The sequence below is a fragment of the Pristiophorus japonicus genome, unplaced genomic scaffold (genome assembly GCF_044704955.1).
Source record: "Pristiophorus japonicus isolate sPriJap1 unplaced genomic scaffold, sPriJap1.hap1 HAP1_SCAFFOLD_389, whole genome shotgun sequence".
NCBI lineage: Eukaryota > Metazoa > Chordata > Chondrichthyes > Pristiophoridae > Pristiophorus > Pristiophorus japonicus.
Window position 1 is genome coordinate 626,867 of NW_027253750.1, and position 15,319 is coordinate 642,185.

Consider the following 15,319-nt stretch of genomic DNA (forward strand, 5'->3'; position numbering starts at 1 on the left):
TTAATTAACTAGGGTTTTATTGAGTCTTGTTAACATCTGGATATCAAGAAAGACTGGATCAACTGGGCTTGTATTCACTGGAGTTCAGAAGAATGAGAGGGGACCTCATAGAAATGTTTAAAATTCTGACGGGTTTAGACAGGTTAGATGCAGGAAGAATGTTCCCAATGTTGGGGAAGTCCAGAACCAGAGGTCACAGTCTAAGGATAAGAGGGAAGCCATTTAGGACCGAGATGAGGAGAAACTTCTTCACCCAGAGAGTGGTGAACCTGGGGAATTCTCTACCACAGGAAGTTGTTGAGGCCAATTCATAAATATATTCAAAAAGGAGTTAGATGTAGTCCTTGCTACTAGGGGGATCAAGGGGTATGGCAAGAAAGCAGTAATGGGGTACTGAAGTTGCATGTTCAGCCATGAACTCATTGAATGGCGGTGCAGGCTAGAAGGGCCGAATGGCCTGCTCCTGCACCTATTTTCTATGTTTCTATATCACATGACTGGCTTAGCCACTCACAGTGCAACAACTCCACAACTATTTTAATAGAACATTAACTCAAGTGCCCCCTTTTGGTAAAGGCACTAGAGCCCACAAATTTCCAAATAAAACTTTAATAACGGAAAATTAAATCAAATTAACATTTGGTTGCTGGTGGTGATGATGTGCAACAGCACCACAACTCTTTTGGGGGGGGAACAAAACAAACATTAGATCAAGTGCCCCCTCGATCTAGGGGACACTCCAGACACTTTTAACTGCACTCTTTTTTCATACTTTTTTTGTTTTTCTTTGTTTTACAGCTCCACAAACCCATGAGCATGCTCACAGGTGTATACATTACAGGGGTAAATTTGCTTCTTTTGTGCTCCTGGGAGGAAGCCTCACGAGTTAGGAGTGGATATTGGGGAAATTTCATACCAGCCACCCCTGATTTTCCATCTATTAAAATGAATGTGAATGTGTGATTTCCACGCAGCAGCTGAGGCTTCTTGCCGGCAGTAAAAAAAAGAAAAAATTTACCCTATCATTTCTTCCCCCTCTCTTTCTTTACTGTGTCAAAAGAAACTTTCTTCATGGAAGAATTCTGTGTGACATAGAAACATAGAAATTTACAGCGCAGAAGGGGGCCATTTTGGCCCATTGTGTCCGCGCCGGCTGACAAAGAGCCACACGGCCCTCGGTCAGCAGTCCTGAAGGTTACATATAAACCTATGAACAATGGCGGAAAGGTAAAGAGCAACCGGCCCAACCAGTCCGCCCCACACAACTGCGATACCCCATGCACCGCAACATTTTACACTCCACCCCATGCGATCTCCTGGGAGAGGAAAAAAAACAGATAATAACCCAGGCCAATTGGGGAATAAAATCTGGGAAAATTCCTCTTCGACCCATCCAGGCGATTGAAACTAGTCCAGGAGATCACTCTGGCCGTATTAGATTCCCTAGTGACATAGTTTGTAGACTAGAGAGTCTGATTTGGAGATGTGTTTCCATTCTAGTACCACTTCATATCAACAGAAAGCAATAACGGAAAGCCTGTCACAGAACACACACAAACAATATACACGTGTAATTACTTTATTGAAATAAAATGAAGTATTTCATGATTGCTTGCATTTCTATATTCTATTCAATATTAAGATATATAGAAAACCAGATTCAATAATGATGCAAAATATAATAAAAAAGCAACCTTGCATGTTCCCCACACTTCTTCCTAGAGCCTATTAAAGAAATGAAACTTTAAACTTAGTAACGCGGTTTTGGGGAAAAACTGAAACTAATCTGTCAGTGAGGTGTTCATATTTTCTTTCCAATATTTCAGATGTGCATCTGAAAGGACAACATAACAGCATCTTGAATAGATTACAGTCAAGGTTGAAATTTGCAGAACACTTCCATAGTCTGAGGTATGGTGGCATAAGTAATTATCCATTAAAGCCTGACAAACCAGGAATTAAAGTATGAACATGTACTATGTTGAAATGCCACAGTACTCAATTATTGTTTCAGGACACCTCAAGGGCAGTTTTGTGGTCCATTACTAACTAGTGGCAGAGCTTGAGTATTGGAAAAGTACAAGACTGAAACATTTGAATAAATAATTATTTAATGTCACTTTTACTCTTTAGAAGCCATATCAGCGCAATTAATTTAGCTCCTGTTTTCGATGGTCATACCTGGAGCTCAGTCTGTGGCTCTGGACCAAAACATCCTTAAAAGAAAAAATTCTAACCTCCAATTGCAGTTGGAGTTGCACATTGGTGAGGTAACCTTTTGTGCCATGAAGTGTTTGGGTACAGGTTTGTCACACAGTGAGCAGGCCATCCAAGGGTTAGAGAGGATGGGTTGGGCATTCTTGCATGTATTCTAGTAGCTGATTATAAATCAGTTTTTCCAATGCCTGAAGGGTGTTCATGTAGCCAATTATCAGCTGTGAGTTATGGCATTGAATCGGCAAGAAAGGGACAGAACTGCAGAAGGGGAGCCAATTTTTTAATTTCTAGTAGTTGAGTATCAATACTTGCCTGAATTAGGATAGCAGTTGACTGAACGAACAAAACACTTATGTTGAAGAGGAGGCTCCATATTGTGGTTCCTTCCCAGTCCAACCTTGCCACCTGAATACTGGAATTAATGACCAATGTGTTTTTGAAGCAGACAAAGAGTATGTCATTAGATATGATCCCTCGATTCAGACAGATAATAATCGCATGTTTCGTTCTATGAAGCTAAAATCTAAAAGCTATGGTTACAGATATTGAATTGTAAGTCTCATGGAAAGTTCTTCAGTTGGTCTTTTTTGGTGAGATTAGGGGGCTGCGGTTGGACATGCTGGAGTTCCTTCTGCGATATACCATACTTCATTGTGCCGATCAACTAATGTCATCGGTCTACATGAAAAAGAAATAAAGGTTGATCTTAATAGCATCCATTTTTATTGAAGTGAATACTTGCAAGTGAATATACATAATGCTCATTACAGAATGGGACATTGCCCCTGCTGTTTTTCTTCAACTTCCACCTCTTCTGAGCTAATGTGGGGGAGACAAAAAAAACCAAGGAAGATAGATGCAATCTGCCTCCAGAGCAAGCCACTATTAAGGGTATGCACACACTGAATCTGTTTTCCTTCAGGTGGGAGGCATCTTGTCTTTGCTTGGCTTCTCTTGACAGTGGAATCGACAAGATTCCACTTTCATCATATGAGGAATCACAGCTGCACACCCATTTCCAATTGCCCCATGTTGGAGCACTAATTCATACCAACACTGCATTGCTCTTGAGGTCACTGTTTATATAGCTTTATAAAAGTATTCCCTTCCCTTCACCTTTCTTGGATCTCACTCACATCATCTGCACCTGAGAGCATGGAGAGTCACCCTGCTCCCAGATCTCATGCAAGCCATGATCCAGACCAACGGATCCACCACAGACCAAATCAGCATCCGGACTGGGGTCAAGTAAGGCTGCGTCATTGCGCCAATCCTCTTCTCGATCTTCCTCGCTGCAATGCTCCACCTCACATTCACAAGCTCCCCGCTGGAGTGGAACCAAACTATAGAACCAGTGGGAACCTGTTCAACCTTTGTCGCCTCCAGGCCAGATCCAAGACTGTCCCATCCTCTGTTGCTGAATTACAGTACGCGGACGATGCTTGCGTCTGCGCGCATTCAGAGGCTGAACTCCAAGTCATCATCAACATCTTCACCGAAGCATATAAAAGCATGGGCCTTACACTAACATCCGTAAGGCAAAGGTCCTGTACCAACCTGACCCCGCCACACAGCACTGCCCCCCAGTCATCAAGATCCACGGCGCGGCCCTGGACAACGTGGACCACTTTCCATACCTCGGGAGCCTATTATCAGCAAGGGCAGACATTGACGATGAGGTTCAATACCGCCTTCAGTGCGCCAGCGCAGCCTTCGGCCGCCTGAGGAATAGAGTGTTCGAAGATCAGGCCCTCAAATCTGGCACCAAGCTTATGGTCTACAGGGCTGGAGTGATACCCGCCCTCCTGTATGGCTCAGAGACGCGAACCATATACAGTAGACACCTCAAATCGCTGGAGAAATACCACCAATAATGTCTCCGCAAGATCCTGCAAATCCCCTGGGAGGACAGATGCACCAACGTCAGTGTTCTCGATCAGGCCAACATCCCCAGCATCGAAGCACTGACCACACTCGACCAGTTCCGTTCGGCGGGCCGCATTGTTCGCATGCCCAACATAAGACTACCAAAGCAAGCGCTCAACTCGGCAAGCGAGCCCCAGGTGGACAGAGGAAACTTTTCAAGGAACTCTCAAAGCCTCCTTGATTAAGTGCAACATCCCCACTGACACCTGTGAGTCCCTGGCCAAAGACCACCCTAAGTGGAGGAAGAGCATCCAGGAGGGTGCTGAGCACCTCGAGTCTCGTTGCCGAGAGCATGCAGAAAACAAGCGCAGGCAGCGGAAGGAGCGTGCGGCAAACCAGACGCCACACCCACCCTTTCCTCCAATGACTGTCTGTCCCACCTTTGAGAGACTGTAATTCCCGTATTGGACTGTTTAGTCACCTGAGAATGCACTACCTATGATGATGATGATGAAATCTCCATCTGTGCTACGATGACATTGGCCATCTGGAGTTGGTGTCTCCCCATTTCAGCATGGTTAAATTTGTGAACTATATAGAAAGGATTGCAGATGGGCATTCTGTTCACTCCATTATCCAGCTAACCATTGAATTAAAGCAACAGTCTCCTAAACTTGCTCTATGTCTTTACCTGTTGTAGCAAGCACCATAGTAATAACTGGAATCAAAGAGCTGGGAAGCATTATTCAGCTGTTGTTTCAGTTTTGAGGAATAGAGTTCTGAACTCAATGTCAATAACCAACCACCAAAGGATTTCACATAAGCGTTCATCTCTGGGAAGTCAATGAAATAAACCTGTTTCATATAAAAGAAAAAATTAATTATATGTCAGTAGATAGAAATTGGAAAAGTAGACTCAACATCCAGGGGTATTCAACATTCAGGAAGGATAGAATAAAAGGAAAAGGAGGTGGTGTAGCATTGCTGGTTAAGGAGGAGATTAATGCAATAGTTAGGAAGGACATTAGCTTGGATGATGTGGAATCTATATGGGTAGAGCTGCAGAACACCAAAGGGCAAAAAACGTTAGTGGGAGTTGTGTACAGACCTCCAAACAGTAGTAGTGATGTTGGGGAGGGCATCAAACAGGAAATTAGGTGTGCATGCAATAAAGGTGCAGCAATTATAATGGGTGACTTTAATATGCACATAGATTGGGCTAACCAAACTGGAAGCAATACGGTGGAGGAGGATTTCCTGGCGTGCATAAGGGATGGTTTTCTAGACCAATATGTCGAGGAACCAACTAGGGGGGAGGCCATCTTAGACTGGGTGTTGTGCAATGAGAGAGGATTAATTAGCAATCTCGTTGTGCGAGGCCCCTTGGGGAAGAGTGACCATAATGTGGTGGAATTCTGCATTAGGATGGAGAATGAAACAGTTAATTCAGAGACCATGGTCCAGAACTTAAAGAAGGCTAACTTTGAAGGTATGAGGCGTGAATTGGCTAGGATAGATTGGCGAATGATACTTAAGGGGTTGACTGTGGATGGGCAATGGCAGACATTTAGAGACCGCATGAATGAACTACAACAATTGTACATTCCTGTCTGGCGTAAAAATAAAAAAGGGAAGGTGGCTCAACCGTGGCTATCAAGGGAAATCAGGGATAGTATTAAAGCCAAGGAAGTGGCATACAAATTGGCCAGAAATAGCAACGAACCCGGGGACTGGGAGAAATTTAGAACTCAGCAGAGGAGGACAAAGGGTTTGATTAGGGCAGGAAAAATGGAGTACGAGAAGAAGCTTGCAGGGAACATTAAGACGGATTGCAAAAGTTTCTATAGATATGTAAAGAGAAAAAGGTTTGTAAAGACAAACGTAGGTCCCCTGCAGTCAGAATCAGGGGAAGTCATAATGGGGAACAAAGAAATGGCGGACCAATTGAACAAGTACTTTGGTTCGGTATTCACTAAGGAGGACACAAACAACCTTCCGGATATAAAAGGGATCAGAGGGTCTCGTAAGGAGGAGGAACTGAGGGAAATCCTTATTAGTCGGGAAATTGTGTTGGGGAAATCGATGGGATTGAAGGCCGATAAATCCCCAGGGCCTGATAGACTGCATCCCAGAGTACTCTAGGAGGTGGCCTTGGAAATAGCGGATGCATTGACAGTCATTTTCCAACATTCCATTGACTCTGGATCAGTTCCTATGGAGTGGAGGGTAGTCAATGTAACCCCACTTTTTAAAAAAGGAGGGAGAGAGAAAACAGGGAATTATAGACCGGTCAGCCTGACATCGGTAGTGGGTAAAATGATGGAATCAATTATTAAGGATGTCATAGCAGCGCATTTGGAAAGAGGTGACATGATAGGTCCAAGTCAGCATGGATTTGTGAAAGGGAAATCATGCTTGACAAATCTTCTGGAATTTTTTGAGGATGTTTCCAGTAGAGTGGACAAGGGAGAACCAGTTGATGTGGTATATTTGGACTTTCAGAAGGCTTTCGACAAGGTCCCACACAAGAGATTAATGTGCAAAGTTAAAGCACATGGGATTGGGGGTAGTGTGCTGACATGGATTGAGAACTATATTATATTCCAGTGAAAAAGAAGGGCGGCAAGAGAAGAGATAACCAGCCCTGGATAACCAAGGAAATAAAGGAAAGTATCAAATCAAAGACCAATGCGTATAAGGTGGCCAAGGTTAGTGGGAAACTAGAGGATTGGGAAAATTTTAAGCAACAGCAAAGAATGACTAAAAAAAGCAATAAAGAAAGGGAAGATAGATTACGAAGGTAAACTTGCGCAAAACATAAAAACAGATAGTAAAAGCTTTTACAGATATATAAAACGGAAAAGAATGACTAAAGTAAATGTTGGTCCCTTAGAAGATGAAAAGGGGGATTTAATAATGGGAAATGTGGAAATGGCTGAGACCTCAAACAATTATTTTGCTTCCGTCTTCACAGTGGAAGACACAAAAACCATGCCAAAAATTGCTGGTCATAGGAATGTGGGAAGGGAGGACCTTGAGATGATCACTATCACTAGGGAGGTAGTGCTGGACAGACTAATGGGACTGAAGGTAGACAAGTCCCCTGGTCCTGATGAAATGCATCCCAGGATATTAAAAGAGATGGCGGAAGTTATAGCAGATGCATTTGTTATAATCTACCAAAATTCTCTGGACTCTGGGGAGGTACCCGCGGATTGGAAAGCAGCTAATGTAACGCCTCTGTTTAAAAAAGGGGGCAGGCAAAAGGCAGGTAACTATAGGCCGGTTAGTTTAACATATGTAATGGGGAAAATGCTTGAAACTATCATTAAGGAAGAAATAGCGGGACATCTGGATAGGAATAGTGCAATCAAGCAGACACAGCATGGATTCATGAAAGGAAAATCATGTTTAACTAACTTACTGGAATTCTTTGAGGATATAACGAGCATGGTGGATAGAGGTGTACCGGTGGATGTGGTGTATTTAGATTTCCAAAAGGCATTCGATAAGGTGCCACACAAAAGGTTACTGCAGAAGATAAAGGTACGCGGAGTCAGAGGAAATGTATTAGCATGGATAGAGAATTGGCTGGCGAACAGAAAGCAGAGAGTCGGGATAAATGGGTCCTTTTCCGGTTGGAAATCAGTGGTTAGTGGTGTGCCACAGGGATCAGTACTGGGACCACAACTGTTTACAATATACATAGATGACCTAGAAGAGGGGACAGAGTGTAGTGCAACAAAATTTGCAGATGACACTAATATTAGTGGGAAAGCGGGTTGTGTAGAGGACTCAAGCTGCAAGGAGATTTGGATAGGTTAAGCGAATGGGCTAAGGTTTGGCAGATGGAATACAATGTCGGAAAGTGTGAGGTCATCCACCTTGGGAAAAAAAACAGTAAAAGGGAATATTATTTGAATGGGGAGAAATTACAACATGCTGAGGTGCAGAGGGACCTGGGGGTCCTTGTGCATGAATCCCAAAAGGTTAGTTTGCAGGTGCAGCAGGTAATCAGGAAGGCAAATGGAATGTTGGCCTTCATTGCGAAAGGGATGGAGTACAAAAGCAGAGAGGTGTTGCTGCAACTGTATAAGGTATTGGTGAGGCCGCACCTGGAGTACTGCGTGCAGTTTTGGTCACCTTACTTAAGGAAAGATATACTAGCTTTGGAAGGGGTACAGAGACGATTCACTAGGCTGATTCGAGAAATGAGGGGGTTACCTTATGATGATAGATTGAGTAGACTGGGTCTTTACTCCTTGGAGTTCAGAAGGATGAGGGGTGATCTTATAGAAACATTTAAAATCATGAAAGGGATAGACAAGATAGAGGCAGAGAGGCTGTTTCCATTGGTGGGGGAGACTAGAACTAGGGGGCACAGCCTCAAAATACGGGGGAGCCAATTTAAAACCGATTTGAGAAAGAATTTCTTCTCCCAGAGGGTTGTGAATCTGTGGAATTCTCTGCCCAAGGAAGCAGTTGAGGCTGGCTCATTGAATGTTTTCAAGTCAAAGATAGATAGATAAGGGAATTAAGGGTTACGGGGAGAGGGCGGGTAAGTGGAGCTGAGTCCACGACCAGATCAGCCATGATCTTATTGAATGGCGGAGCAGGCTCGAGAGGCTAGATGGCCTACTCCTGTTCCTAATTCTTATGTTCTTATATTCTTAACTGGTTGTCAGACAGGAAGCAAAGAGTAGGAGTAAATGGGGACTTTTCAGAATGGCAGACAGTGACTAGTGGGGTACCGCAAGGTTCTGTGCTGGGGCCCCAGCTGTTTACACTGTACATTAATGATTTAGACGAGGAGATTAAATGTAGTATCTCCAAATTTGCGGATGACACTAAGTTGGGTGGCAGTGTGAGTTGCGAGGAGGATGCTATGAGGCTGCAGAGTGACTTGGATAGGTTAGGTGAGTGGGCAAATGCATGGCAGATGAAGTATAATGTGGATAAATGTGAGGTTATCCACTTTGGTGGTAAAAACAGAGAGACAGACTATTATCTGAATGGTGACAGATTAGGAAAAGGGGAGGTGCAACGAGACCTGGGTGTCATGGTACATCAGTCATTGAAGGTTGGCATGCAGGTACAGCAGGCGGTTAAGAAAGCAAATGGCATGTTGGCCTTCATAGCGAGGGGATTTGAGTACAGGGGCAGGGAGGTGTTGCTACAGTTGTACAGGGCCTTGGTGAGGCCACACCTGAAGTATTGTGTACAGTTTTGGTCTCCTAACCTGAGGAAGGACATTCTTGCTATTGAGGGAGTGCAGCGAAGGTTCGCCAGACTGATTCCCGGGATGGCGGGACTGACCTATCAAGAAAGACTGGATCAACTGGGCTTGTATTCACTGGATTTCAGAAGAATGAGAGGGGACCTCATAGAAACGTTTAAAATTCTGATGGGTTTAGACAGGTTAGATGCAGGAATAATGTTCCCAATGTTGGGGAAGTCCAGAACCAGGGGTCACAGCCTAAGGATAAGGGGTAAGCCATTTAGGACCGAGATGAGGAGAAACTTCTTCACCCAGAGAGTGGTGAACCTGTGGAATTCTCTACCACAGAAAGTTGTTGAGGCCAATTCACTAAATATATTCAAAAGGGAGTTAGATGAAGTCCTTATTACTCGGGGGATCAAGGAGTATGGCGAGAAAGCAGGAATGGGGTACTGAATTTGCATGTTCAGCCATGAACTCATTGAATGGCGGTGCAGGCTAGAAGGGCTGAATGGCCTCCTCCTGCACCTATTTTCTATGTTTCTATGTTTCTAGACAGTGTACAGGAATCGGTTGCTTAATGTGATAAGAGAAATCCCTACATTAAAACTTGATTTTTTTAGTAGTAATCTGGTGCCATAAAATGGTATATTGTCGGTTTGTGCCTCTAATTCAGCATGTGTTTGACAGGTGTTAAGCAGAGACATGATGCTACCCCTCAAGGCAGAAAATCAGAGGACAAATGAGCTGTCCTATGCCTTTCCTGTACATTGACAAGTAATGCTGCTGGATGTTTGGGAGTCAGTGAAATCATTGACCTCTGGTGCATGGTGATGGGAGATGTTAAGATGAGAAACATTTAAATAGGGAACAAATATACATAAAACTTCCTTGTTTGAGGTAACAGAAACAGAGTGGCTGCCTGGAGAGATACAACTGCAGTTGTGACTCCCCAGCGACAGCTACATAAGAAAATAGTTTACAGACATTGTGATGCAGTGCATTTATGTTCTAATATGCTGAGTCATGAAGTAATAGAGAAGAATCAAGTGATTGTTGCCAATCTGGGTTAATGAACCGGATCAAATGACGCACTCTTTTTCTGCTTCGGTAGCACAATGGTCATTAAGTCCAGTTTTAGGACGGCAAGTTTGAATATGTAGGAAATAACTCCCCCCTTCTTTTGATTTCCCACTCGCAGAGCTCCTGATCTGCAACACAGCATCAGGGATTATTCTGAGTGGCCAGCTGTATTCCTCACATGGAGGGAGTGAAATTAAAGAGTGATTCACTCTGTCGAGTTGTGTACCATTTGATGGCCGTATGAAGAGTGGCAATCATCAAAGTCTTGGAGCTGGTTGTCTGTCCCACCCTTTATCCAGAGAATGATATATATTACAGGGGGAAATTAAAGGGGCAGGAAATGAAAGAAATGAGGCAAACAAAACTCTGGTCCAAAGTACATTTTATAAGTTGTGAACTATCGAGCTACTTACATCAGTGTCAATGGGTGCAAGGGGGCTCTGCTGATACTCAGCTGGCAGCAAAAAGTGGATGATGTAGTTCTTGAATCCTATTCCTTCACTTTGAGGTATCTTGAGCAGAACAGGAGTTGTCATATCGATTTGCTTGCCTGTGTTGAAAGAACACTGTTAATATTTGTTCACAATGGGGTGGAATATCCGTAGAGACTCCCGATCTGCCGCTGTAACTTTGGGGGAGGATTGGCAGAAATCCTGGAAAAACGGAGTAAACGCTGAAGTTACCGTGAAAGACTGGGAGAAATCCCGCCTATATTCCAGACAAAAATCCATATACCCTGTTAATATACTGACCTTTGTCTGCAAAAACTAGATGGTAGATGGAGGTGCAAGGCACTACCGAGTTTAATAGAAGACAAGATAAGATTAATCAAGCAATGTGGGTGACTGTGTCCTGCATTAAGTACTGCTCACTCATCACCCTTGTGCTTGCTGGCCTATATTGGCTCCGTGTCCCCTAATGCCTTAAATTTAAAATCTTAGTCCTCATCGTTTACTCTCACCACATCCTCGCCCCACCTTATCTCTGCAACCTGCTCCAGCTCTTCATTCCTACCCCCAAACACCCTGCTCCTCTGATTCCGACTTTTTGTGTATTCCCCCTTGGCTCACCATTGGTGATAAAGCCTTCAACAGCCTTGCTCCTACTCAGTGGAATTTCTTTCTTAAATCTCTTCACTTTTCTACCTCTGTCTCTTTAAAAATCTTCTCAAAACGATTTGACCTTGAACTGAACTTTCAATCCCACGTCTAATTCTTTACCAAGACTGTCATCTTTCACCTGCAATGCCTGTATTCTCTATTTCACCCCACTGCAGCTGAAACCCTCACCCATCTTCACAATCTCAAGGATCGATATCTCTGGTACATTCTCTGGTACTGTAATCATAGTGCATTATGTATAGAAATACATAGTAGCTACAACACAGGAACAGGGTGGGTAAATGTGAATAGAACTATTTGGCTCATGTGGAAGGCTTCATGACCTGTTTATGTGTTGTAACTTTTCTGTATTTCTATGTATCATCTTCAGAGTTCCCCAAGGTTCCAACCTTGATCACTTCTTCCTCGTCAATCTGTTGTCCTTGGTTACATTTTCTGATCAAATTCCACATATACACCGACAACACCTAGCTGTACCTCTTAATCACCTTCCTTGATCCCTCCATTGCCTCTGTGCTGATGGTGTTTGTCTGACATGCAGTCTTCGCTAAACTGTAAATTCTTCCAGGTAAGTATGCGGAAGACTGATGCCACTGTATTCAGTCCCCACTGCTGATTTCTTCCACTTGTCACTGGATCCATTCCCTTCCCCGGCCACCGTTTCAGCCTTAATCAGACTATTTGCATCCTTGGAGATCTGTTCGATCTGAACTAAGTTTCTGTCTCCATATCCTCGCTGTTACTTTCCAACCATTTCATCTGTGGCCTTGCCTCTGTAAGATCCGACAGCCCCTCCCAAGATATCTTTTACTATGACTCCAGCCAGTTGTGAATTGCTTTCTCTTGTTGCCCAACTATTGCGGCCAGTCTCCTAGGTCCCATTCTTTGGAATTCCTTCCCCTAAACCGAGATGCCTCTACACCTTACTCTGCTTCTTTAACTTCCTCTTGAAAACTCACCTCTTTGCTTCATTAGGTAATTGTGCAATGTGCTTTTAATGGGCTATCAGAAAAAACGACTTTCCATAAAAATGGTTTTGATTATTTTTTAGGATGGTGTTACCCCTCCAAGTTGCCTGCGTGCTCTTGTGCCACACATGGTCCCTGGTTGAGAGGACGAGTAGATGGACAGCCTTCTCTCAGGCTTTATCTGCTCTGAAAGCAGTTGCTTGGAAGCAGTGCAAGAACAACCTTGGGTGAGTGCCCTTTAATTTTTCCTCCCTCTCTGTGGGGAGGTGCCTGCATTCCACCAATCTCTTCTCCAAAGCAGCACTACATAGACGTAAGTTGGAATGCATTTTTCAAATATTAAGCAATTGGATGTGGTGTATTTGGACTTTCAAAAGGCTTTTGACAAGGTCCCACACAAAAGATTGGTGTGCAAAATTAAAGCACATGGTATTGGGGGTAATGTACTGACGTGGATAGAGAACTGGTTGGCAGACAGGAAGCAGAGAGTCGGGATAAACGGGTCCTTTTCAGAATGGCAGGCAGTGACTAGTGGGGTGGCGCAGGGCTCAGTGCTGGAACCCCAGCTATTTACAATTTACATTAATGATTTAGATGAAGGAATTGAGTGTAATATCTCCAAGTTTGCAGATGACTCTAAGCTGGGTGGCGGTGTGAGCTGTGAGAAGAACGCTAAGAGGCTGCAGGGTGACTTGGACAGGTTAGGTGAGTGGGCAAATGCATGACAGATGCAGTATAATGTGGATAAATGTGAGGTTATCCACTTTGGTGGCAAAAACATGAAGGCAGAATATTATCTGAATGGCAGTAGATTAGGAAAAGGGGAGGTGCAACGAGACCTGGGTGTCATGGTTCATCAGTCATTGAAAGTTGGCATGCAGGTACAGCAGGTGGTGAAGAAGGCAAATGGTATGTTGGCCTTAATAGCTAGGGGATTTGAGTATAGGAGCAGGGAGGTCTTACTGCAGTTCTACAGGGCCTTGGTGAGGCCTCATCTGCAATATTGTGTTCAGTTTTGGTCTCCTAATCTGAGGAAGGACGCTGTTGCTATTGAGGGAGTGTAGCGAAGGTTCACCAGACTGATTCCCGGGATGGCAGGACTGACATATGAGGAGAGACTGGATCGACTGGACCTGTATTCACTGGAGTTTAGAAGGATGATAGGGGATCTCATAGAAATACATAAAATTCTGACGAGACTGGACAGATTAGATGCAGGAAGAATGTTCCCGATGTTGGAGAAGTCCAGAACCAGGGGACACAGTCTAAGGATAAGGGGTAAGCCATTTAGGACTGAGATGAGGAGAAACTTCTTCACTCAGAGAGTTATTAACCTGTGGAATTCTCTCCCGCAGAGAGTTGTTGATGCCAGTTCATTGGATATACTCAAGAGGGAGTAAGATGTGGCCCTTATGGCTAAAGGATCAAGGGGTATGGAGAGAAAGCAGGAAAGGGGTACTGAGGTGAATGATCAGCCATGATCTTATTGAATGGCGGTGCAGGCTCGAAGGGCCGAATGGCCTACTCCTGCACCTATTTTCTATGTTTTTCTATGTTTCTATGATTGTCGCTGTTATATTTAATTTTTGTTGTCTTTTTTGTACCTTCTTCATTTTTGCCCTGGATGTACTTAAAGAGCTTCATGAATCCTTGATAGCTAGCGAATTCCATAAAAAGGGATGTAACGTTGGTCGCAGCCCACTTTGAAGCATTATAATGACGAACCTGCATGTGAAACAGCAAAGAAAATCAGTGGTTAAACACGACGCAGCCTGTTCACTGCCAAACCAGCTGAATTTCTAACAACTTAGTCCAAACAAAACATATCTTAACTCCAACTTCAAAAGAGAACCCCCACGACACCCTTGCGATTTCCTCCCATTTCTCACACTGACTATCTGGATCTCTTAGTGTGAGTGTTGGTTTGGACCAAGTGGGACGTGTTGTCTGGATCCATACCCACTAGAAGCAAGGCTGAGACTGAGACGGCCCCACCTCATTCCGTGTGGGTAGCTTCCAACTGGCATAGAAAAAAAAATTTTGTTTGTCAGCCTGGTCTGGATCAAATCCAAATCCTGTCCAATGGTGAAAAGACAGTGTCTTTACCCATTGTATCAATCAATTGCTATTTTAATACCATGAATTGCTCTTTTAAGTGCCATTAATTATTTAGTAGGGATTAAATACATTCTCCAGCAATCCTTTATTGGCTGTATTATACAGTGCTGTTTTGTCTTGAAGACCTAATGAAAGAACTACTGACAGAATCCAACGCTTCTTTTTCAATTTCTACTCATCCAGAATAAACAACAAGCAAAAAGGAAACCCATTTCATATGGGGTGTATAAACATCCCATCTTCTTAAAAGATATGCATTTTATCTGTTTATTCCACAAATGAAAATTAGGTCTGCGCTCTGCATCTCACCTCATAATCTGGGTTTTCACAAACAAGATCATAATTGATACATTCCTTCCCTTCTCTGCAGTGAGCTGGTTCAGTATAACTGCTCAGAGAAAAATAAAAGAACAATTAGGAGCGAAGATTAGCCAAACCATTCTTGACCACTGTTTCTTACTTAAAGAAGGGTAACTTAAAGAAGGGTAACTTTGAAGGTATGAGGCGTGAATTGGCTAGGATAGATTGGCGAATGATACTGAAGGGGTTGACTGTGGATGGGCAATGGCAGACATTTAGAGACCGCATGGATGAACTACAACAATTGTACATTCCTATCTGGCGTAAAAATAAAAAAGGGAAGGTGGCTCAACCGTGGCTATCAAGGGAAATCAGGGATAGCATTAAAGCCAAGGAAGTGGCATACAAATTGGCCAGAAATAGCAGCG

At 43.6% G+C, this 15,319-nt stretch overlaps 1 protein-coding gene across 1 annotated transcript; it reads right to left on the reverse strand.

Annotated features, from left to right (window-relative positions):
* Positions 1-1,583: 1,583 nt before the first annotated feature.
* LOC139250554 (heme-binding protein 2-like) lies at positions 1,584-14,990 on the reverse strand (the record flags this gene model as incomplete). Its single annotated transcript, XM_070872943.1, has 5 exons — positions 1,584-2,895; positions 4,775-4,938; positions 10,798-10,934; positions 14,078-14,198; positions 14,901-14,990. Coding segments are annotated over 5 exons (594 nt in total), but the record flags the coding sequence as incomplete, so codon positions are not given.
* Between the last annotated feature and the right edge of the window lie 329 nt (positions 14,991-15,319).